Genomic DNA, 26,217 nt, shown 5'->3' with positions numbered 1-26,217 from the left:
GAAGGGAAGTCACTTCTTTGGACAAGAGTTAACAGCAACTGCCTGGAGACAACGGTTCGTTACAGGAAGAAGAATCTGTCTGAGAGATTTGAGTAGACACAGCAGATCTCTTCCCAGAGAGCGATCCGGCAGCTTCTGGAGACGACAGCTCCAGAAGAGAGACAATTGCAAAGGTCTGGTCTAGCTCCTCTTGTCAGGATAAGCAAAAGTCCTTGCCCCACGTGTGGACGCCAATTGTAGCGAGCTGTCGTCTCCAGAAGCTGCCGGATCGCTCTCTGGGAAGAGATCTGCTGTGTCTACTCAAATCTCTCAGACAGATTCTTCTTCCTGTAACGAACCGTTGTCTCCAGGCAGTTGCTGTTAACTCTTGTCCAAAGAAGTGACTTCCCTTCCTGCAGAGAGCTCCGTCAGGCCTGATGTAATGCAGAGAGTCTTCCTTCTTGAATCCTGGCTCTGAATCTCCTCCAGCTCTTATCCTTCTCCAGGCCGATCTGCTCTCTGCGCCCATTGCTGTCTCTTTTTATCCTCCCAGAGAATGGGCGTGGGATAATGCAAGGGCTTCTGGGAAGAACCACCCCAGCCAATGAGCTTGCCCCCTCTATCAAGTCAACCTGAGTTCTCACCTTGTAATTGTCCAGAAAACCTGAATTCTCACCTTGTCACCATCCAGACAACCTCAGTTCTCACCTAGTAATCCCAACAATTACCTCTAGAATTAAATATAAATGGTGGGGGATAGGGAACTAGGCAATGCTTGAACCTCACCTCTAAATTGGTTCAAAGAGGGAATTACACATGTACTTTCTCTCTCTCTCTCTCTCTCTCTCTCTCTCTCTCTCTCTCTCTCTCTCTCTCTCTCTCTCTTGCTCTCTCTCTCTCTCTCTCTCTCTCTCTCTCTCTCTCTCTCACACACACACACACACACACACACACACACATGTTCCCTCTTCTATTTTAATTGATAATAGAATTTATCTTATGGGAAAGTTGGAGGAGCAAGAGAAAAGATAAAAAGGGAGTGATAAGCGGGCAGTTAAAAGAAGGCACTGGTCAGAAGCAAAACAGACTTTAAAGGAGGTACAAGATAAAAGGTAGGAAGATTAAACAAAAGAAAATAGAATGGAGCAAAGTGAACAGTAAGTAATCAAAACTGTGAATGTGGCCAATTTCACTAATGAATGTCAGTGCAAAAACTTTTAATAAAACATTAGATCAATGGATAAATGACCAACCAAGAGACAAAAAGCAGCAAATGATATAAAATGGATAATTTTATTACATAAAATTAAAAGGCTCTTGCTCAAACAAAACTAATGAAACTAAAAATAGTAAGAAAGCAGGAAATTGGGGGAAAATTGCAAGTTTCTCTGATCAAAGCCTAATTTCTTCAATTATATAGGGAACTGAGCTACATTTATAAAAATAAGAGCCACTCCTCAGATGAGAAACAGTCAATGATGCAGTTTGCAGAAAAAGAAATCAAAACTATCAATACTCATATGAAAAAACTACTCTAAATCATTACTGGTTAGAGAAATTCAAATTTAAACATCTCTAAGATACTACTTCACACAGACAGAAAAGCAAAATGACAGAGCTAGAGGGGATCTGGAATAATTGGGATACTAATTCACTGTTATTGGAGTTATGGAAAATAATTTGGAACTATATCCAAAGAGCTATAAATCTACACATACCTTTTAAGCTACCAACACCACTATGAGGTCTGTAGATCAAAGAAATTATAGAAAAAAGGAAAATAAATTATTTTTACAAAAATATTCATGGAAGCTCTTTCCTTGGTAGCAAAGAATTGGAAATTGAAAGGATATTCATCAGTTGGGAAATGGCTAAGTTGTGGTATATGATTACGATGGAATAATAGTCTTCTATAAGAAATGACAAGAAGGATTATTTCAGAAAACCTTAGAAGACCTACAAGAACTGATGCAAAGTAAAGTAAGAAGAATCAGAAAATCATTGTGTACAATAACAGCAATATTATAAGGATAATCAACTGTCAAAGACTTGACTACTCTGATCAAGACAATGACCAAACATAGTTCCAAAGTATTCATAAGGAAAAATGATTTTTTGCTCCAGAGAGAGAACTGATAAATTATGAATATAGATTTAAACATACTTTTAAACTTTATTTTTATTGCTTAATTTTGCAATATAACTATATGGAAATATATTTGGCATGATCTCCCATGTATAATCAAATTCAAACTGCTTACTTTCTCAAGAAGAAAGTCAGGAAGTGATGGAGGAAGATAATTTGGAACTTGAAATTTTAAAGCATAATTGTTAAAATTGTTTTATATGTAATTAGAAAATATTTAATAAAATAATTTTTAAAAAAATAAGTATACCACCTGAAACCTCTCATTGTTCAGAGTACTGGTTGGCGGTTGTTCTCAAAGAGGACCAAAATAACACCACTATGTTAGAATCAAGTTACAACATGTCCAATTGTGGCTGATCAGATTAATATGAGCTCAGAATGCTCTATCACAGGTTAGGCACAAATAGTCCACATGAATACTTGGGTGGTACACATCTAATTTTGCACATCTTGCATTTCTTCTGAGCCACTTTAATTCTGCTTTGCTCACAGAGCACCACACCTTCTCTAATGAGAACATTCTATGCTGTACCGTCCTATACCAGTATCTTCCACATCATTCAATCAATTTTAAAGTTCTTTTTTTTTCTTTTTATTAAGGCTTTTTATTTTCAAAACATGTGCATGGATAATTTTTCAACATTGATCCTTGTAAAACCTTGTGTTCCAAATTCCCCCCTTTCCTCTAACCCTCTCCCTTAAATGGAAATTAATCCAATATATGTTAAATATGTCAAAATACATTATATTTAACATGTATTGGTCTACCTGGCGTCTAGGAGATGGAGTGGGGGAAAGGAGGGGAATATTTGGAACAAAAGGTTTTGCAAGGGTCAGTGTTGAAAAATTACCCATGCACATGTTTTGTAAATAAAAGCTTTAATAAAAAAAAATGTTAAATACAACATATACAGATTTATACAATTATCTTGCTGCACAAAAAAAAATCATATCAAAAAAGGAAAACAAAATGCAAGCAAACAACCACAAAAAAGAGTGAAAATTCTATGTTGTGATCCATATTCAGTCTTCTCTCTGGTTCTCTTCATCACAAGATCATTGGAGCTGGCCTGAATCATCTCATTGTTGAAAAGAGCCACGTGCATCAGAATTAATCATTGTGTAGTCTTGTTGTTGCCTTGTACAAGGATCTCCTGGTTCTGCTCATTTCACTTAGTATCAGTTCATGTAAGTCTCTTCAGGCCTCTCTGAAATCATCCTGCTGATTATTTCTTACAGAACAATAATATTCCATAACATTCATAACTTATTCAGCCATTCCCCACTGATGGCCATCCATTCAATTTCTAGTTTCTTGACACTACAAAAAGAGCTGCCATGAACATTCTTCTTGCACATGTGGTTCCCTTTCCTTCCTTTAAGATTTCTTTGGGATATAAGTACAGTAGAAACACAGCTGGATCAGAGGGGATGCACAGTATGATAGTCCTTTGGGCATAGTTCCAGATTGCTCTCTAGGATACCTGGATCTGTTTATAATTCCACCAAGAATTTATTAGTATCCCAGTTTTCCCACAGCCCCTCCAACATTCATCATTATCTTTTCTTGTCATCTTAGAGGTGTGTAATGGTACCTCAGATTTGTCTTAGTTTGCATTTCCTCTGATCAATAGTGATTTAAAACATTTTTTCATATGGCTAGAAATGGTTTCAAATTTTTCATCTGAAAATTGTTCATATCCTTTGACCATTATGGCTTGAATTCTTATAAATTTGAGTCGATTCTCTATATATGTTAGAACTAAGGCCTTTATCAGAATCCTTGAATGTAAAGTTTTTTCCCAGTTTATTGCTTTTCTTCTCATCTTGTCTTCATCGGTTTGTTTGTACAATTCTTTTTTAACTTAATATAATCAAAATTATCTATTTTGTGTTCAACAATGAACTCCAGTTATTCTTTGACCACAAATTCCTTCCTTTTCCACAGATCTCAGAGGTAAACTATCCTTTGTTCTTTTAATTTGCTTATACTATCACTCTTTATGTCTAGATCATGAATTAATTTCGACCTTATCTTGTTATAGGGTGTTAGGTGTGGGTCAGTGCCTAATTTCTGCCATCTTAATTTTGATTTTCTAAGCAGTTTTTGTCAAAGAATAAGTTCTTATTCCAAAAACTGGGGTCTTTGGGTTTGTCAAACACTACATTACCATGATCATTGACTTATTTTGTCCTCTGAACCTAATCTAGTCCACTGACCTAATTTTAAAGTTCTTAAGAGAGACCATGAGAATGTCCTTGCATTGTTTTTCCTTACTACCATGTGAGTGCTTGCCATGTGTGAAATCTTCTTAAGATATTCTTTTTGGCAAGTGTACATATAACATTTGTTCAGAGTACTACATTCTGAAGCAATTTAGGACAAATCTCTTCCTCATGATAGTCCTTCATATGATTTAAGATAATCTTTTGTGCCCTCTATGTCCAGTCCTTGAATGCCATGACTTTCTCCCTTCTCACTATTCTAGTGAAATCATTAGAAAGAGAAAATGAGCAAACTTTCTTGGTGCATTCCCTGAGATATTATTACTATATTTCATGAATTCCTAGGGCTGGAAATTTTTTTAATAATAATAGTTTTTATTTATCAGATATATGCAAGGGTAATTTTACAATATTGACGATCGCCAAACCTTTTGTTCTAATTCTTCCCCTCCTCCCCACCCCCAGATGGCAGGTTGACCAATACATGTTAAATGTTAAAGTATAAATTAAATTCAATATACGTATACATGTCCAAACAATTGTTTTGCTGTACAAAAAGAATTGGACTTTGAAATAGTTTACAATTAGCCTATGAAGGAAATCCTAAATTCAGGCAGACAAAAAAAGGAAGATTGGGAATTCTATGTAGTGGTTCATAGTCATCTCCCAGAGTTCCTTTGCTGGGTGTAGCTGGTTCAGTTCATTACTGCTCTATTGGAACTGATTTCATTCATCTCATTGTTGAAGATGGCCACGTCCATCAGAATTGATCATCATATAGTATTGTTGTTGAAATATACAACGATCTTCTGGTCCTACTCATTTTACTCAGCATCAGTTCATGTCAGTCTCTCCAGTCCTTTCTGAAATCATCCTATTGGTCATTTCTTACAGAACAATAATATTCCATAATATTCATAAACCACAATTTATCCAACCATTCTCCAATTGATGGACATCCACTCAGTTTCCAGTTTCTGGCCACTACAAAGAGGGCTGCCACAAACATTCTTGCACATACAGGTCCCTTTCCTAGGGCTGGAAATTTGTACATTTCCTTATTCTTACATTTTTTTCTAAAATCCTTGACATTTGGATGCTTTGTCTTTGCCTCCTCTCTTTCTCTTGTCCTTTTTGTCCATGATTTTAAAAATAAATTTTTAAAAGTTATTATCACATGTTCATTCATATTAAGTAAGTAGTTTGGATAAAAGATGCTATAGAAACCTACTGAATATAAGACATAGTTCATTAGATGGTATGATCCATATCAAGCTTTTAGATCAGATCTTAATTCAAGCTTTATTCTGATAAATGTCCTTTTTTATGAATGACCAAGATAGAAAAGGAATGTGTTTGTGTGTAGGTAATCCTTCTTTGTCAAAATTGTAATTATTGATGCCGAATTACTTTTTTAAAAACAGAAATGCCAGAAACTCTTTCATTGAAGTGAAGAATGCTGATGACTGGTGGAATTGGAGTTTGACAGCTTTATTGGATGGCCTATACTGGGATAAACAGAATAGTACTGATATGCCAAAGACTCAGGTAGAAAAGCTCTTCTAGGCTTCTTAACTAAGCTACCTCTGAATTTATAATTCATGATGGGCAGAACTGTTTTAAATTCAGCATATTTATTGAACACGGAAACTATGAAATTAGATTCTTGATGATAACTATTACTGTGTCCCTATATCTATGAATCTTTGGTATACATTTAATGATTCTTTTCCTACCAATACTTTTGATTTTCCCACCTCATTAACCCTCCTTTCCTTATGAAAATATTTGTATCTATACCCTTTGCAGTATGACTAACACCTGTATGAATCTTTTGTTATGTGTTATGCATGAACAATGCAGATTCAGAAAGTCAGTATTGCATATTTGTCAATGACTTTAAAATGTAGGTATAAAGGCATTAATTATTATGATATAGAAAGTGTATTAGACTTGGAGTCAGGAAGATGTAGGAACAAAATCTGTTTCTGCCACAAGTCACTTTAACATCTTTGGGTATTGATCTTGCCATCTGTAAAATGAGATGATAACATCCACCTCTCAGAGTGATGGTGAGTATCAGATGAATTAATGTATTTTAAGAATTTTAAAAAGGATTACATATATGAAAATTATGATGAATCTGATAGTGATAATAATAATTATAAATGATCATTTGGATCTAAATATTAGCTCTCCTTTGGCTATCAGTTTCTATCAGTTTCTAGTTTGAGCAGCTAGGTGGCACAGTGGATAGAATGTCAGCTCTGGAGTCAGGAGGACCTAACTTCAAATCAGGTTTCAAATATTAGTGTGACCCTGGGCAAGTCACTTAACCCTGTTTGCCTCAGTTTTCTCTTCTATAAAATGAACTGGAGAAGGAAATGGCAAACCACTCCTATAGCTTTACCAAGAAAATCTCAAATGGAGTCACACAGAGTCAGATATGAGAAACAATCAAAAAACAAAAAAAATGTTGCTAGTGCTTCCCTTCATATTTCTTTACATCTTCTTGGTATTATGCTTTATAATTGCTTTTCTATATAGATAATGTATATCTACATGAGAATGTAAGTTCCCTGTAGAAAGGAATTTTTTTGTTCATTTTGTTATAATTCCAGTACATAATGTAGTGCCTTGCATATAGCAGTTACTTAATGCTTACTGGAGTGAATTTAATTTAGTGATAACATTTATTACCTATATTATGCAGCTTTAGCTTAAAGAATGATATATATCCATTTTGTTTTTTAAGGAATATATTATTGCATTTGGAGTTGGGAAGACCTGAATTCAAATTCTGTTTCTGAAACTTATTAGATGTGTGACTGGGCAGATTATTTTTTATCTTGTGCATCTTAGTAGACTCTTTGACACTTTAAGTCACACTCGAGTGAAAATCAACCTTGAATTTTTATATAGTTTTGTTAATTTGCTTCATGTTTATGTTATACGTTCCCAGTAAGATTATAAAATTTTCTGCAGGCTGCTTTTTGAAAAATACATGATGTCCCCAAAATCTTAGTGGAGCTTTAAGTTTGTCTTTTGCGTTTATATTTTTAGTAGCCACGTGGTTGGAATTATGTCAATATTCATTGATTTAACCAAAACTTATGGTTGGAACGACTCTATAATGGTTCTTCTACTAATAATTTAAAGCTAGTATTCTTTCTGTTTTAAAACAAACTCAACACTCTTTAGATTTTCCTAGTAGTGCATGTGAGAACTGATAAATAGTCCTTGTCTCAGCAGAAAATGTTCTGGAATTCATTTCCTTATCAATATGTGAAGCCAGGGAAATTAAAAAATTAATATACTCTGGAAATTTCATGCCAACAGCTAATCAATCAATCATTCGTTCAACAACCCTTTATTAAGTACTTGCAAGTACTTGCTATAGATCTAAGTATAAAGAAGTTTATTTTGGCAAAACTGTTAAGTTGGAGGAAGGAGAGATAGGAAATGGGATAACTATTTCAGGAGTCCAAATTCTGGGTAATAATAGTTTGAACTATTTCAGCAGCCATGGAGAGGGGAAAAGAGGAGAAAAGTTATAGATATTTCAGAGGAACAAGAATTGCCAAAACTTCATAACTGAATGTGTATGAGGGAGAGAGAAGACTAAAACCTATTAAATCCAAATAAGATGTTAGATGAGGAAATTAGAAATGGTCTAAGCAGTTGTTCCTGCATTTAGAATATGTCTCAGAAAAGCATCATGTGACCCATCAGCAAATTACTCCTCTGTAATTCCTACAATAGTGGTACCCTATTGGATATACTTATCTTTTTAGTAAAACATATAGCAAGTTATATTACAGCTATACTAAAGTCATGAAATTTCAAAGACAGAGCCGATTTACTTTAGAAACTTCCCTAACCTCTTTAGTACCACATTTACTTTTGTGCTTCCTTATTTTTCACTTCTATTACCTTCCCCTTTTATAAAAGCATTTTGATGAGCAATTGAAGTCAAAGATGAAAAGGAATCACTTTCAGTTAGTGCACATTAGAAGATAGCTGTCCCTTATCTCACCCCTTTCAAGTTTTATGGGAAAGTTGACATTTTCTTTGGGATGCTGAGTGAGCCTGATAAAATTCTGACCTGTAATCTAAATATTATCCAGAATATCTAATCTCTACAATAGCTTTAAGATCTTCTGATTACTTTTTGGTTACTGCACTACCATTTACTACTGGCTGTCAATTTAATAAACTGAGTGTTTCTTCTGAATTTGTTTTTAGTCTGGACCTCTTGCAGGGAAATGCCATCTGATAGGTACTTCAGTAATTAAACAGCTAAAGGTTAGTCATAATGTTATATGTGTGGTGAAGTGCTAACATTTTGTTTCAAAAAATTAAATTAAATTATAATTGTCTAGATGACTCACTTAGTGAAGTATCAACCTTTTAGATAAACAATCTGAGCCCAAACTAAGAGTCTGGCTGGAAAGAAAAAAAAAAATGTTTTTGTTAATCTGTCTCTGATTTAGTTAACAAATTTGTAGGAGATTGATTACCTTTCTTGTCTTTTTCATGTTATAATTCTACTTGAATTCTTTTAATTTACATTTCTTAAAATGTAGAACAAATATAGTGGGATCTTAATTCTGTATGAAAACTTAGAGAATTTTGGGCTTTTTGGTTTCAGGACCCCTTTGTACCCTTAAAAATTATCTAAAGCCCCCATTGAATTTTCATTTACATAGATAATATCTGTCAACATTTGCAGTATTAAAATTAAAGTCTCATAGTGTTATTATGAAAATAAATTTGGCTTTATGGACACTTTGACAGAGTCTTGGGTAATCTCAAATCATACTTGGAGAACCATTGGTCTAAGCATAGAAGACAAGATGGTCTAGTGGTTAGAATGCCAAACTTGGACTCAGGAAAACCAGAGTTCAAAACTTGATTTTGACATTTATTGCCTATGTGTCCTAAGGCAAATCATTTAACTATTCCAAGCCTTTGTTTTCTTACTGATTTGATGGAAATGTAATATCTTTAGAACCAATCTCATTAAGTCGCCATGATATTCAAATGAGAATATATGTATAAAATATTATATAAATGTCAGCTATCATATCTAACTCCATAATTTGTAGATAAGGAAAGTGAAATCCAGAAAGAGTAAATCTAGCACTTTAAACAAATTCAGAAAACTAGATTTAAAAATACAAAAAGTTCAGCATTTGCATCTCTATTTGTAATAAGAGTGTAACTGGTAACCTGTCTCAGGTTGGTCCCAATTAATGTGCTACTTTTTATAGAATTAAGTGTGCAGCTTTTGGGATAATTACTTTGTAGAATTCTTGGGGAGAACGCCAAGGGCATTGTCATTACGAAGCATTGGTAAAGATCATAGACATAGACATAGAAAAAGACATGCATGATTTCTTGTTTAGGCATAATATATATAAAATAGAATCAGAGACAGAGTTAGAGATATAGACAAAGATATAAATTGTATTGACATAGTCACAGGTATAGATAATAAAGATTGTGTATACATATATGTTCATATATCATATGCATATAGTACACAAATACAAGTAGATTCTTTGAGAACCATGGTATATGTGGAGAGAGAAATAAGACATGCTGTTTCATAGTATTTTACATACCTTATGTCAACTGTATTTTCAAGCTACAAGATAAAATTTTGGTTCTTAAAAAAAAATGGATTGATTTTCCCCTTCTTACTGATTTCTTTCTTTTCAAGGTTATTGAACAATTTACAATTCCTGTTGAAGCTTTTTCTCTTGTACATCAGCCTGGGAATCAAGATAATAAAAATATTCTTCAATCAGACCCAGAAAAACTGAAAGTGACCCAGATCAAAAGATGCCTCCATTGTGATCAAGTAGAAAATGAAGATGGCAAATTATCTGTCGTGAACCTGGGCAAGACAAGGTCACCTCTTCTGGGTTAAGGGAAAGAATGTTAGAATTTTATGAGTTCTTGTGTATTGTCCTAATCTATAGAGATGCCCCTATTTTTGGAGACAGTGCCTTAAAGGGGATACACTACAATATTTATTAGGAAGACATGGGATTAAAATTATCTCTAGTACTTTTAAGTTATGTTATTCATAAGTTGAAGTCTCTGAGGCTCTTTTCCCATTTCCCATTAAGATAATAATAATAATCACATAGTATTTACCTTTCAGTATTGTAAAGCTCAAAGGGGATAATTTACATGAAAAGAATAGGAAGAGGAGAAAAAACATTTATATAATACTTACTATATACCAGGCACAGTGCTAAGTTTTTTACATATATGATCTCATCTGAGAAATCTTCCTCTAACCAGGGAAATAAGTACTAGTATTATCTCCATTTTACAAAAGAAGCAAGTAGAAATTAAACAGTTTGCTCAGTGTCACACAGTTGGTGTCTGAGGTTAAATTAAACTCAGATCTTCGTAACTCCAGGCCCAGTACTCTATCCATTGTACTATAAAATAACAAAATGATGTTATAATCATCATCATCATTATGATTATTAATTATCTACAAGAATAATAAGGTAAGGCATTGCTGGAAATGGTTTGAAAATATTTTAAGAAATATTTTTATACTTTCCTTGAGATCACCTACATTTCAATATATTTCTCTTTCTTTTCCCTCTTACAGAATTATATCTTATAGCCAAAAAATTTTAAAGGGCTGGAAAAGCACTTTAGCAAAAACTAAACATATTGACAGTCTGATATTATATCCAATGATGTATGCTCATACTGCTTTTCAAAAATGATGAGATATTTTGCCTTCTGACATTTAATTTTTGGCACCAAGCTTATTCCTTATTGTTTTGTAGCATTCAGTTTTAATTATTTTATTGTTTTTCTTTCCCTTTGCATTGCTATAGTAATTGCTCTGCTTATTCCATTTTTATATTGGGCCATATAAATCTTCCCATACTTCTCTGTTTATATTATATTCCTTACAGCACATGATATTCCATTGCATTAATTTGTTTTAACTTGTTTAGCCATTTTCTAATTGATGATCATCTACTTAGTTTCCATTTCTTTCCTACTTTAAAAAAAAAAATTACTCCTTTCAATGTTTTGTTGTGTTCGGAGGCTTTGTTCTAATTATCAATCCCTTAAAGATTTATATCAAACAGGGGGAACTCTGAATCAAAAAGTATAGAGAGTTTAGTTATTTTCTTAGCACATTTTCAAATTGTTTTCCAGAATGCTGAGACCAATTCATCAATCCATCAGCAGTCTATTTGTGTGACAATCTTTTTATAACTCTTCCAGAACTGACTAATCCCATCTTTTGTTCTCTTTATCATTTTGCTGGATTGGAGGTAAAACTGAAGAATTATCTTGATTTGCATTTTTCTTATTATTAGTGATTTGGAGACATGGTTCATATGGTTGTTGATAATCTACCATTCTTTTTAAAATCTTTGTTAATATTATTGGATCAATTGAGGAATGGTTTTTGATCTTAAATATTTCTATTAGCTGTCTAAAAATCTTAAATACATGATCCTCATTGAAGGTATTTGACACAATCTAAACCTGTCCTATTTTGATGACTTTATTGATTCAAATATGATCGACTTAATAAGATTAACTTCATAGAGACCCTGGTTCAAATGAGATAATATATGTCATCTACTTTGAGAACCTTGATATATGATATACACATACATATACATAAATATGCTATTCTTGTTAACATTAATATTATTCTCAGGCTATCATATTTGGGAAAAGGGAAAGGTACTTTTATTAACTCTTGTAGAATAGCAGGCATGCATTGCAGGGGGTTATTATTAATGACCAATTGGGATTTTGCCTTCATCTTATACCTTATACCATCCAGCCTCAGATACTTAAAAGAAGGAGACCAGGAAACAGGGCAAACAATAGATCCTTTAGTAGAGTCCCAGTAATTAGTGGCTAGGGGAGATATTGGAAAGAAGAGAATTCTATCTGTTTAGTTTTGTGACCAAGGCTTTTCCCCTCTTAAAAAAAAAAAAAAAAAAAAAACCTGATTTAGTTATTTTCAGTATTATATCTATCTATTACATGTTATTATGAGATTCAAAAAATTGGTTGAGATAAAAAAAACAACCTAAATTTTTCATTTTTCATTTAATAGAATTTTCTTTTAATTTCTTTTACTTTATAGGGACAAAGCTTACTCAGTTTTGATCAACCTAAGGAACAGTGGGTGGATAGATAAAAGAACCAGGGAGATCTCTATGCATTTTGCCCTCTACAACCCTCCTACCAATCTTTTCACCAGTGTGTCCTTGTTGGCAGAAGTGTCACCCATGGGTGACTTCATTACATCATCCGTTGTGGAGTCATTTAGCATCTATCATATCCAGTCTGCTATGAGCTACTGCATCATGTTTTCTGAGGTGAGTTGAATGTCACCCATTTTTTTGTTTCACCTCCAGGATATTTCTCTAATCCTCGGATACCTCAGTAAGATCCTCAATTCATTACAAAGACGTGTGCCCTCAGTCTTTTGATTCAGTTCTGGCCACCAATCTTTGATTGCTTTCCTAACCCCAAACCACTAGAAAATATAATAAAGTAAATAGGTTATCATCAGAATGATCACTAGCAATGAATATTGTAACTCCTCCCCGGGTCATGTTCTCCCTAGTTAAATACTACGTAAGTGATGGTTTCACTGAAATAATGAAAAAACTAGTGTGGAGTGTTCTGTGTTTCTGTTCTCTAGCACCTTTCCTGGTTTTCAGGTGTGCTTGCTCTGTAATTAGACTTTCAGCTGTTTTAAACCTTCTCTGTTCTTGTTTTGAGGGAAAAAAATGCATTGTGAAGTTTAAACACAAATACAAAAAGAAAAGAACATCAATATGCCAGTGGTTAAAAAACCATTTCTCTTAGGCAGAGCTCAAAGAGACTGGTAGTTCATAAGATTTCAGATCCTATAATTTTTTTCAAGGGTGTAGAGAGATGAGACAATGAAATATAGCCTCAGCTGGCTTGGCTATAGCTGTATTTTTCAACACCTCTTTATTAAAACAGTACAAATGAAGTATTATCTGTTAGTATGCATATGTGTCCATATCATCATATTGCAGGCTCATAGCACAGTAGTACATTTGACACTAAATGATAGCAAGGGATAGTATATATATATATATACTTGGGTAACTGCTTCCACAACATCCATGATTGAATAGTTACTTTGAGTTAATAACTTACAGAAATCTAAGAAATGCCGAGTGGTTTTTAGCTTTTTTTTTTTTTGTTGTTGTTGTTGTTTTTTTCATGTAAATGTAGAAAAGAAATAGCAAAATCAATAAGTGCAAAGGCAATACTCCAAACCAGTGGTTGTCAAATTGTGGTTTGGGAGTCCCAGAGATCCTTTCATGGGATCCATGACATCAAAACTATTTTCATAATAATACTAAGACTTTTGAATTTCCAATATGGTAAGTGTTGATAGATATAACTCGCATAAGCTAAAGCTTTTATGAAATGCTCCAATTATTTTTAAATAACATATGGTCCTAAGACCAAAAAGTTTGAGAATTACTATTATAAATTTGTACTTCTCACAGTATCTAATACAGTGTTCTCTGCATATAGTAGGAGCTTAATAAAAATCTTTTAAAAAACTGAATTGGCATAAATAACTCTCTCTCTCTCTCTATGTGTATATATATATATATATATATATATATATATGTCAGTAGAGACCACCTAAATAACACAAAGAAAAGAATGATCTTTTTGAATAGATATCTAACAATGGATCTATTCATATAACAACCATTTACTGCAAGCCTATCATTGCAAGACACTGTTTCAGCTTCTGACAAAGGTGCAAATTCTAGATAAATAGACATTTATGAAGTGTCTACTATGTGCTTTTGCATGTTAGAGAAACCAAAACAAAAATGAAACAATCCCTGCTCTCAAGGAGCTTGCCTTTTACAAAGGGGATCCAACATGTTCACAATTAAGTACAGGATATCCCAAAATAAATACACCTATTCCCACACACATACAAATACACATTCTGGAAGTCATTTATATTTAGATGATAATTTACCCTATAAGAGTTTATAAGATGACTGATCCAGGGCATATAGAGAAAAAAACCTCTGCCTTCACAGAGCTTAAAGTCTAATATGGGGATGAAATACACAAATAATTCTAGCATACAATATTATATAAGTGCATTAGAAAGTTACCAAATGAAATCTTCTATGAGTTCTGAAGGTGATTAACTAAGAAGATCACTCGTACTTCATGGAGAATATAGCAGTTGAGTTCCACATTATAGGATAGATAAGATTTAAGTAAGATAAGTGGTGAAAGAGAAGTCATTCCTGGTGCAGAATAGTGTGGGTCAAAGTCAGAAGTTGAACAAGTACTCTGTGCATTTACAGGGCAGCAGTATTCCCAGACGTGTGTTAGTAAATGTTTAACAACCACTTCTCAAAAACAACAATGACAACAAAAACTCTATATATGATATACTTTAAAGTTTAATCTGCATTCTAACATTTTTCCATCACTTTCTTAATCTAGGCAATCAAAAAATAAATAAATAAATAAACAAAGCCCTGAGTTGAGATTGCAGAATTCTGAAAATTTAACAATCATATCTCAAAAGCCCATTCCAGCTGGCTCCTGCAAATCCCTGTCTTCGGTTTTAATGATAACATAGATTAAATGAAATGGAGTAATAGAGAATAAAGAAGGAATAAATAAATTGTTGCCATATTTTGGAAGGTTTTGAATATAAGACTGAGGTGTTTGAATTTTATGTCACAGAATTCCAGAATTCCAGTTAAGGATTGGTTAAGAATCCCCACCTCAAGATAAGCAAGCAAATAGTTTTTTTTTGTTTTTTTTTTTTTTGAAGGATTCAAATGAGAGAAGTAGCTATGTACTGATCTCACCCATTCCTCTTCTGGTTAGTTTTCATTTTAAGGAAGTAAGCCTTGTATTAAAGCCTAGATTCCTTCTTTACCACTACTACCACTTGTTTCCCTTCACACTCTTGGTTTAAACAGAACAGTCCAATTCCTCTTACCCATGACAGCCTTCCAAGTACTAGAAGATGGCTGTCATGTTCCCCCTAAGTTTTTTCTTCTCTAAGCCAAACATCCCCAGTTTTTTTCAGCTTATTCTAATTTACCATGTTCAGGAGTCTCCTCTCCATTTCAATGGATATTTCTCCTCTACACATTCTCCATTTTATCAAAGTTCTACCTAAAACTGTTGCCCAGAACACAATAACTCAGATGCAAAGACCAGCTAGGCTATTAATTTTTTACCTAATGACTCCTGGAAGCCATACTTCATATGGTCAAAGCTTACATGAGCTTACATTTTGGCCTGCTCTCTATTCCCTGCACCATGTTGCTTCTTGTTAGTAACTAAGAAGTGTAAGTGAAGAACTCTCAGATGAACTTGTATTCTGCCACAGTCAGAACATAGGTAGTGGATGAATGAGCCAAAAAAATAAATTCATCAGCTTGTAATTCTTAAAAATATTATGTTTCTTTTGTTTTTTTAAATAGTTGGTTTTCCTGTTATTTAGTCTTATTCATCTCTGCTTTCAAATGTTCACTATGATTTGGAAAGGGATCCTCAGCTACTGGCAAGACCCTTGGAATTGGCTGGAGGTAACAACAATAACAACTGGCTTCAATATAGTCAAGGTTTACAAAGTACTTTATAAATAGTATCTCATTTTATCTTTCCAAAACCCTGGGAGAGATAGGTGGTATGATCCTTATTTTACAGATGACAAAACAGGGGCATTAAGAGATGAATGACTTGCTCAGGATCACACACCTAGAAAGTATAGTTTCTTTTCTGCTATTTTCTGTGATATGTAAAAGTTCTTCGTCACTATAGTACAATTTTAATATGGAACAATATATTTAATGAAAAGTACATTTTGTAGCAACTTCTATCATCTTTTGAGATTATTGGATAATTTTTCTCTCTTCCATTATAATATTGTAATGCTAAATATAATAAATTATATGGACAGAGAACTATATAAACTGGTGGGTAGAAATGAATTTATTCAAGTGGAAAACTGTAGCATATTTTTTTCTGTTTAATTTTTTAGATGTGCCTAATTGGAACAAGTCTTTCTTACTTTGCACATTCCATTTTTCATTTTATCCTTGTGGTGGATGTGATTGATCAATTTCATAAGGGATTTTTCCAAGAATTTGTGGACTTCAATCTTCTTTTATCCTGGCATCAGGTATAAAATAATATGTAACTAAAATATAAGTTTTTGCTTTAAAACACTTTAAAAACTGGAAGTTGAATGGATGTCCATCAATTGGAGAATGGTTGGGTAAATTGTGGTATATGAAGGTTATGGAATATTATTGCTCTGTAAGAAATGACCAGCAGGAGGAATACAGAGAGGCTTGGAGAGACTTACATTAACTGTTGCTGAGTGAAATGAGCAGAACCAGAAGATCACTATACACTTCAACAATGATACTGTATGAGGATATATTCTGATGGAAGTGGAAATCTTCAACATAAAGAAGATCCAACTCACTTCCAGTTGATCAATGATGGACAGAAATAACTATACCCAGAGAAGGAACACTGGGAAGCGAATGTGAATTGTTAGCACTACTGTCTATCTACCCAGGTTAACTTATACCTTCGGAAGCTAATAATTAATGGGCAACAAGAAAATGGTATTTACACACATATATTGTATCTAGGTTATATTGTAATACATGTAAAATGTATGGGATTACCTGCCATCGGGGGGAGGGAGTGGAGGGAGGGAGGGGATAATTTGGAAAAATGAATTAAAAAAAAAAAAACACTTAAAAAACCCAAACATATATTACAAAACATATTACCAAAAAAAGGATTGAACCTATGGGGAATTTTTAATACATCAGAGTTATTTACTGTGTCAGACATAAAATTTACTTGCCATTATAAAATGTTATTTCCTAAAATTTCTTTACATTGTTCCTAATACTATATGCCTAGTAAATCTGACTTAAAGAGTACTTTTGACTTCTCCCTCTTTTTATAAGATTTTCCCTGACTTTCCCAACTTTATTATCTTTTAATACATAAGATAGATCTGAACACTAACATGTTCGGAAATGCATAAATGATCCTGAAAAGGACCCCAAAGTCTCTTAAATGCCCAAACTACTTCAAATACTGGGGTCAATTTCCCACCCAAATCCCTATATCAAGGAATTTTCCCTACTTTTTTTTTTCTAATTGTTTTCTTTAATTAACTGTCAAGAGATCTATTGCAAGCCTTCTTAAACGTTTCCCATTCACAACCCCTTTTAACCCAAGAAATTATGTGACCCTGGGTATACAGGTATAGAGTTTGAACATTTACTAATAATTATAACTTATTATGATATATATATATATACATATAATTATGATATATAATTTATTATTTAATCATAACTTTGTAACCTCCACATTGAGTTATAAGACCCATATATGGGGCTTTAAGCCACAGTTTAAGAAGTTAGGATCTATAAGGACTTTCCCAGCACTTTAGGCTCTATGGAAGGATTTATGGTAAGATTATGAACTAAAATCTCAACAGATGAGAAGACATGGATGATTACAATCTGTGACACTGAAAGGAGAACCAACATCAGTTCAATAATGCCTTAAAGGATTAATGGACAAAATAGAAAATGATAGGTGCATAAGAGAAACATGGACTTATGTACTACTTCATACTTAGAAGAAATTCTATTCTATGTACAGTTGAGGAAAGGAAAGATCTTTTAATACCAGAGAAGACTTCATAGAGATGATATTTTAGTTGGATTTTAAAAGACAGAATTTCCTTGGGTTAATATTAGTGAGGATGGAGTAGATCAGAGGGATAGAGAGGAAAAAGCATGAGCAAAATCATAGAGGTAGGAAAGTGTAAACTTTGTATAGTTATACTGCAGGTAATAGAGTTTGGCAACAAGCTAGAGTACATTAATAAGAGAAATATATTTTTTAAATACTGAAGAAAAAGTAGCTTTCTTTATAGAGATGTTACATTGGAAATATTGGATAACGGAGGGCTTTGAATAACAGGCTAAGAAATTTGGACTTGATTAGATAATAGGAACCCATTAAAAGGTTTCATGAAAGAGGACTTAGGAAGATTTATGTGTGATGATTCATCTAGTAGCAGTTTGAAGTCTGTATTAAAAGGTATTATCAAACATTTGAAAGAATAAAACTCTTTATTAGAATATGGAAATGAAGGGTATATATTGTGTGCATGGTAATATGTTATGTACAAACAATTCCATATATGTATTTAGGTGCATATAATCAAAGGGATTGAAAAGACACAGCAAAAAGATATACACTTGGGATGTCCAGTCAAGATAGTGAATAAAAGGGTTGAAAGGTATTTTTTATCAATATGGCAGTACCTCAAGGACCTATTTTATTATTAGTAGAATGGCTTTCATTCTGTGAACTTTTTCTCCTAATGAAATTACAAACTGTCTAAAAACAATAATCCTGAAGAGCTGCTTGTCACACACAAAAATTAAGTATCTTGCTTTTGTTCACACTGCTAGTGTTAAAGATGTGATTTGAATTCAGGTCTTTTTGATTCAGGAAATAAAAGTAATTGAAACAACCCTACAATGAAATCATCTGCTTTATGACATAGGGAATTCCCTGTAACTGGAAATGCCAGATTTCCTTTTAGGAATACAGTTGAAGGAATTCTGGCATTGTATGGGAGATTAAACTAAATGATCCCTAAAAGAAACTTCCCATTCTGAAACTGAATAATTCTATTCTTTCAGGCCACTCAAATCTATTACTATTTTTACTGACTATTCTAATTGACTCTAAATAAAATTTTGCAATATACAGAGTTTATCTTACTTTCTCAGCTCTTCTCTGTTTCTTTTTGGCCTGTTAACCCATACCACTCCAGGTACCTATTTTGTGTTTACTAATAAGAACTTCCATCTCAGCTAATCCAGTAGTTGATTAACCTTAGTGTTACTCTTCCCAGGTATCTGTGCATCTTTTTTAATATTAAGAATTCTAGAAGACTAAGAAGTTCTAAATTCACAAGGATAACTTTCTAGTGATGGAACTTGATATATGGTGGGGGAAGGTTGGAGATAAAATTGGTAGTGGTAAATCAAGTTTAAGGCAATGTTCCTTATAGTTATATGACTCTGTAAGCTGTAATTGGCAATTAACCAAAAGAGTTATATGGTTGCTGTATAAAGTGAAGGATGAGGTAACATACTAATATCACATTGAAAGATCTTAAAGAGACACAGATTACATATGGCAGTCATATGCAGGGATCCTATCTGGCTGATTAAATTTTAAATTGTTCACATACACACATACATATATACATATAATTATGTAATATAATGTGCATACTTACACTAATACAATGTATACACACACATACATATGTAGATAGTGGTATAACACACTGGGTTTCTTGTTCTATCAGAATTCCACAGCATCTATCTAGCTATTGGCTAACACACACACATACATACACACACACACACACACACACACACACAATACTTTTTGTCATGTAGATTTTAAAAGGACCAATTTATAGGTATGGGAAACGCTTTTACTTCTAACTGATTCTTCTCTATTAATGTCTAAATGTCATTGTACCTGTGGGTATTTAAAGGATGCATTAATCAGATCCAGTTAAAACTGGTTCCATGTTGTACATAGCCTCTAGCTGTTCTTTAAAAAAAAAAGCAGTCCAATGTAAATCTATTTATCTGTGTACTAGCATTTCATTGACAAGATCATAAGATGCTGTGCTCTTTTCTTTCAGAGGAACCGATGTCTTCAAGCAATCCTTTTATTCCTCTTGTTAATAAAATGTCTTCGTCTTCTTGGCATTTACAAAGCAATTGCTCCTAGTTTGACCGTGATGCGACTTTCCTGCTCCAACATTATTTGGCCAATGGTAAATGCTCTTGAGCAAGTTTCCTTCTTAGTAGGGCTTGATACTATTAGAATGCCTATAGTTTAAAGTGCTTTTAAAAAATATTTGTAGCAAATGAAAATAAGCTCATGGTCTCCTGGAACAGTCATTCACAACTCTGGCCTGTCATCCTGCACAGTTCAGTTTTAGGTCAACCCTCTGAGCATCCAGACCTTATGATTTCACAGCTGTCAGTGGAAAGTTAAAAAGATTCCACTCCCCTAGTGCTGTGAGAACAGCTAAGTGGATAAAGTGCTGGAGGTATCATTCAATGAAAGGTACCTTTTAAGTTTAGAATACTGTAAAAAAGATCCTTGGGAGTCTCTAAGAAGTCGGCCAGTCCCATAGTAAGAAAGAGAAATAACATATGGACAGTATTAATGCTATATGATATTAAGAGAAGGCCTGAATTCAACATAGTGGATAATATCCTCTCTTGGAAGTTTGTGGGGAACAAAAGAAACAAGAATCACATAAAATGAGAAGTCATAAGGGAGCTGTGATCTAAATCAATAATACCACTGAAATCTCATATTCGTCCAATTGCTATTACAATAACAAAATACACATATTTTAGCCTGCAGTGATATGATGTAAAATACCATCATTTTATTTATAGTGTTTGAGAGGCTTAAGGTTATATCTAGTTAGATTATGCAAAGCTCAATGATGAGCTTTGCCTCAAGCCTCAGCTCGTAGCTACCATGTACAAGATGGTGCTGGTTATTTTGTAATAAAGGCCTTATGATCTGGCAACATCAAGTACAGAGAAACTGAACCCAAGATGATACAAATCAGGGCTCAGGTTCCTTATAGTCTATAAACAAAAAACAAGTTATCACACAGAAGTAATTAATTATAGTATTGCAATAATAACAACAACCAATTATAGAGCAAAAATATGGCTAATAAGTATAACTATAACATGATATATTTATTTATTTAATCTAAACAGTTGGGCTGAATTTTTGATATAATACAATGGATTTCTTATTCTATAAGAATTATTACACATCTATCTAGTATTGATTTCACTGTTAACACTAGTGCAGTTATTTACATTAATTAAAAATCCTTTCCCTATTAATTGACTTTATGTTCTTTCTAACTAAATTGACCTAGAGAACAAGACATAGTGTCTCTCCCTCTCTGACTTTTAACTCCTACCATTTTTCCTTAAAAAAAACTGGTTAGATTATCTCTGATTTCTACCCAAATATAGTTTTATAATAACAATAGCTAAGGTTTATATAGAACTACTATGGGCCAGGCACTGTGCTAAGCTTTACAATTATTATCTCATTTGAGCCTTACAACAACCCTAGGAAGAAGGCATTATTTTATCCCTATATTAGAGACAGGGAAAATATAAAGGGGAAAAACTCTAGAATGACAGCATCCATTGGTGCAAATTGCTTTCTCATCTTAGGTGGTTCTTGTACTAGCTCTTCCACAAATCTACCCAATGCACTAGAGGCTTTCATCTAACTCTTTTGAAATCTTAGGAATGCTAGCACAAAACTTGGGCTGTGCAAAGATCATCCCTCATTCTTTCCCTATGATTTCCTACTTCCTTTTTGTTACACACCCATTTGGGGTATTGTCTTTAATAGTACTTCTTGTCCACAAGTCATTGTGGATAATGTGCAAGCACATTTTACTGCTGTGTGTCATTTCATACACACAGTGAGGATTTCTACTTAAGGTTCTATCACTCTACTTGCAGTCAATTGCACTAACATGACTGCCTGGGTAAACATTTTTCTACTACCATCAACAGACTACCAGTTTTTACTTTCATGCTCTGTCATAAGGATATCTATAGATAGATAAATACATATTCTTCAAGAATTTGTAATTTCAGAACAAAAAAAAAAAAAAGAATTTGTAATTTCATCACTGTATTTTCTTCCTCCACTAACACAGGACATATAACCCTTCTCTGGCTTTGGAGATGATCTTTCAGAGCTGTGAATAAAATAAAAGTTGTAAACAAAATTACTTTGCAACCAACCAATCAGCCAGCATTTATTAAGTACCTATTATATACCATACATAGTGCTAACTGGTGGGGATACAAAAGTCAGAAAATTAAATAGTCCCTGATCTCATGGAATGTTCATGCTATCAACTTGGTGAAGAGGTTCTCCTTTATTAACACTCATGTGACCTCTCACCAGGACTATAATCAAAATCCCTTCAGCTTAGCAGGACCTATTAGAATTTGGTACCATAGACTAAAATTATCACCAAACTGTGATGATGTATTGGGCAAGGACTTAGTAAAATGAGAGAGGGGAGGAAGGAGGGAATGATGGGGAAGAAGGAAGAGGGAGGGAGGGAAGGAAAAGATGGAGAGAGACAGAGAGACAGAGATAGACAGAAAGAGAGAAAGAAGAAGAGGGAGGGAGAGAAATAGGGGGAGACAGAGGCAGAGAGAGAAGGAGGGAGAGAGGGAGATGGGGAGAGAGAAAGAGAGAAAGACAGAGACAAAGACAGATACAGAGACAGAGAGAGAGAAGGAGAGGGAGGGAAAGAAAGAGAGGAAGACAGACAGAGAGAGAGATGGAGAAAGAGAGGAGATAGAGACAGAGACAAAGAAAGGAGGGAGGAGAGAGAGAGAAATAAAAAGAGACAGACATAGAGAAAGACAGAGGGAGAGGGAGAGAGCAAGAGACAGAAAAACAGTGACAGAGACAGACAGAAACAGAGTGACAATCAGAGAGACAGAAACAGAGTGACAGAGACAGAGACAGAAACAGAAAGAGACAGAGAGACCGAGGGATGCAAAGACAGAGACAGAGAGAGACAGATACAAACAGACAAACAGAGAGAAATAGAGAGAGGGGGCAGGGAGTGAGAGAAATGATGGATAGATGACACTTTGGATAAAGTGCTGGGTCTGAAATCAGGAAGACCTAAATTCAAATATGACTTGAGATATCTCCTAGCTTTGTAAAACAAGGCCTATCACTTAATCTATTTGTTCATCTGTGAAATAGGAATAATAATAATAGCATTGACTTCCCAGAGTTGTTGAAAAGGCAGAATATTTGTAAAAGACTTTGTAAACCTTAAAGCACTATGTAAAAGCTAGTCATTATTGTTTCCCCACCCCAGACCTCTGACTTAATTGATGCAAGAAATTCCCCATAAGAAGCTTTCTCTGTCAGAGTAGATCAACATCTGCTCAGAAATTTATAACTTTAGTAGGTTGCTGAGGAGGTACTGAAAATTAAACTTGACTTTAGATTCACAATCAATATGTATCAGAGATGAGACTTGAACTAAAGTTTTTTCTGATTTTGATGCTTATTTTCTATTCATTGTGCCATGTTGCCTCTGTGTGTATGTATATATCATGTATAATTTTTAGGGAAATAATATAAAATATATAATTTTACATGAATATTAACATAATTATATGTGTACATATAAATAAAAAACCACTGGTTCTTTAATAAGAAAAAATTAGTTATAGAGAGAAAAAATGGAAGAGGTAAAAGAAGAATATCCATAAGACAGTGTATAATTATAGAACAAATGAGATCAGACTTTTAAGTCATTTGGAAATTATCTCAGATTCAGAGGCCAAGTGCTATGCTCAGTTTAGTAAGTACTTCAAGAAATGTTCCCTGAGATGCTTGCCTAGATATGGTCCATCCACCCTGAAGGCATTCAGAAAATACTTGTTGGTTTAAATGCTTGCTAGAGTGGGTTGAATAAGCAAATATACTGAGCCTTTGATCTGGCCTCTTAAACTCCAGTCTAAAAAATCTCTCTGTTCCAGCCACCATAACTACTAAACCTAATCTGGAATTAAATTAAACTTTAAAGTGATCAACATGCATATCCCTTAAGGGGCTTAGTTTCCTTTCAAGGTATTTTCCTTCTTTACTTTCTTCTCCCCAAAACCCATCATAGTTTAAAAAAATATTAATGTATCTAAACATATATTCTGTTGCTAGCACAGCATAGTTTATTGTAAAGTCTGTTTTCTGCTAAGGATTCTTTATTTTCTTGCAGCTGGCTGGTGTTCTGTTTACAGCAGCCTACTCATACCTTGGGCGAATTCTGTTCTCAACTCATGGCTTTCCATTTAGAGGCTTTGAAGACTCCTTCCAAATGCTGTTGCTGTATTTTCTGGGAACCAATGAGAAGGGAACATTCTTTAGTCTTTACAAGTCTAATCAGTATGCCACAGTTTATTATTATGGGACCCTTTTCATGGCAGTGATCATATTGTGGTCTGGAATAGTAAGTACTGTAATATAATATATAGCTTAGACTTGACTATTAAGAAAAAGGTTTAAATTAATATTTAAGGGCTAACATCATGTGAAATACTTGTTGGTTCCCATTGTGTATTTCTATACTGTGCAGCTCAAATTCCCTTACAATGATTTCCCATCAGTGCTGTGTTCTCTTTATGTACTACAATTTTGTTATGTAGACTGTTATTTGAAGTGATTGGGCTCCTGGCTAAGAGTTAGACGTCTTGTCATATAGAAGCTTGTATTGCAATGGAATTTCATTTGTGGCTTATTATCATATTACATAGTGTGTACCTCTGCCTTACCAGTAGCAATAGAGGTTTGGTACAGTTAATACAGATACATTTTTCTATATGATGGAAACACCAGATAATATCATGGTAATTCTTAAAGGAAGAGGGTTCCAGTCCCAAACCTGTTACCGAGTAGTTGTTTAATTTTGAACAAACTATGTGATTTCCTTGATCTCAGTTAATTGTTTATAAAACAAGAAAGTTGTGGGAGATAGTGTTTACCTTCCAGATCTCAGGTTCTAATTATTATCCTCTGATATGTAGTGATGGAAACCATAAATAGAATTTATAAAGCACAAATTAATGAAGAAAAAAAGAAGCTGCTTTGAAAATATAGATTTTTTTTTCTTTTGCCTTAAAATGAAATATCACAGGTCCAATGTAACCAAAAAATTGAGCATGCTACAGTGAATGCCCATTCATATGGAAATATAGTCTATATTTTTAAAAATTTATCTACTTTGTACAGTTATTTATTTTAAACTAACTTGTAGGGAAATTTGCATTTCAGATACAATTAATTCCATCAAGTTCTCCATCAATCTGTAGGCTTATTAAAAAAAGAGAAAACAAACAAAACAAAAACAAACAAACAAACAAACAAACATTGTAATCTCCTCTGTGCTCTGTTGGTTTAATTTTTAGTCAGGATTTGTGATTATATTAGTGTAGGGAAATCCTGGTATATAAATTCCCTCCATTAGTAACTTCTCTGTAAATTATAATTAGAGAATTTCTAGTGATTTGCCTATGGTCACACAAGTAGTATATCTGAGAGGGAGGACTAGAATCCAGGTCTTGCGGATTCTAAATCTGATCATCTCTACCAAGACATGTTCATTGAAATCCAGATTTAAGCATAAAATTTATAGAAGATTCTGGTTAAGAAATGCATTTTTATTTAACATTGTCCTTAGAGTTTGTTTTGATTAATTTTATCCTGCAGTGATCTTTTGTCTTTTCCAGCTGAGAGGAGTCCTTATTTCTTTTATGCAAAATGCAAAACGATCTTTTCGAAGTCATCCTCTGGTCAGATTCAAAGATGTCGCTGATCGTACTTGGGAGAAGGTGCTCTGCTTTCTGAGAATAAAAAGACCAGTGTTAGCATTGGAAAGGACTGTGGAGAACAGTGTAAGTTACTGAGTTCTTAGAATACAGATTGGATTGGTGTTATTAATACAGTAATGGTTTTGGCTCAAATGTGAACGACCCAATTTTTAAAAAATCATCTCCACCTTTTTTTTTTTTTTTTTTTTTTTTTTTTTTTTTTTTTTTTTTTTTAGCAATAAAAGGAAGGTAGTTAGC

At 33.7% G+C, this 26,217-nt stretch overlaps 1 protein-coding gene across 1 annotated transcript in view; it reads left to right on the top strand.

Moving 5' to 3' along the window:
• PKD1L1 (polycystin 1 like 1, transient receptor potential channel interacting) overlaps window positions 1–26,217 on the top strand; it is a 158,782-nt gene that overhangs the window by 129,164 nt on the left and 3,401 nt on the right. Inside the window, exons 43-51 of the mRNA XM_074282718.1 lie at window positions 5,779–5,902; window positions 8,600–8,659; window positions 10,080–10,270; window positions 12,510–12,744; window positions 15,895–15,999; window positions 16,455–16,595; window positions 20,193–20,327; window positions 24,372–24,602; window positions 25,879–26,043. Coding sequence (XP_074138819.1) covers window positions 5,779–5,902; window positions 8,600–8,659; window positions 10,080–10,270; window positions 12,510–12,744; window positions 15,895–15,999; window positions 16,455–16,595; window positions 20,193–20,327; window positions 24,372–24,602; window positions 25,879–26,043 — 1,387 coding nt within the window. The remainder of the gene's footprint in view (window positions 1–5,778; window positions 5,903–8,599; window positions 8,660–10,079; window positions 10,271–12,509; window positions 12,745–15,894; window positions 16,000–16,454; window positions 16,596–20,192; window positions 20,328–24,371; window positions 24,603–25,878; window positions 26,044–26,217) is intronic.

This window comes from Sminthopsis crassicaudata, chromosome 1 (assembly GCF_048593235.1).
Source record: "Sminthopsis crassicaudata isolate SCR6 chromosome 1, ASM4859323v1, whole genome shotgun sequence".
NCBI lineage: Eukaryota > Metazoa > Chordata > Mammalia > Dasyuromorphia > Dasyuridae > Sminthopsis > Sminthopsis crassicaudata.
This window is presented reverse-complemented; position numbering and strand designations above follow the sequence as displayed.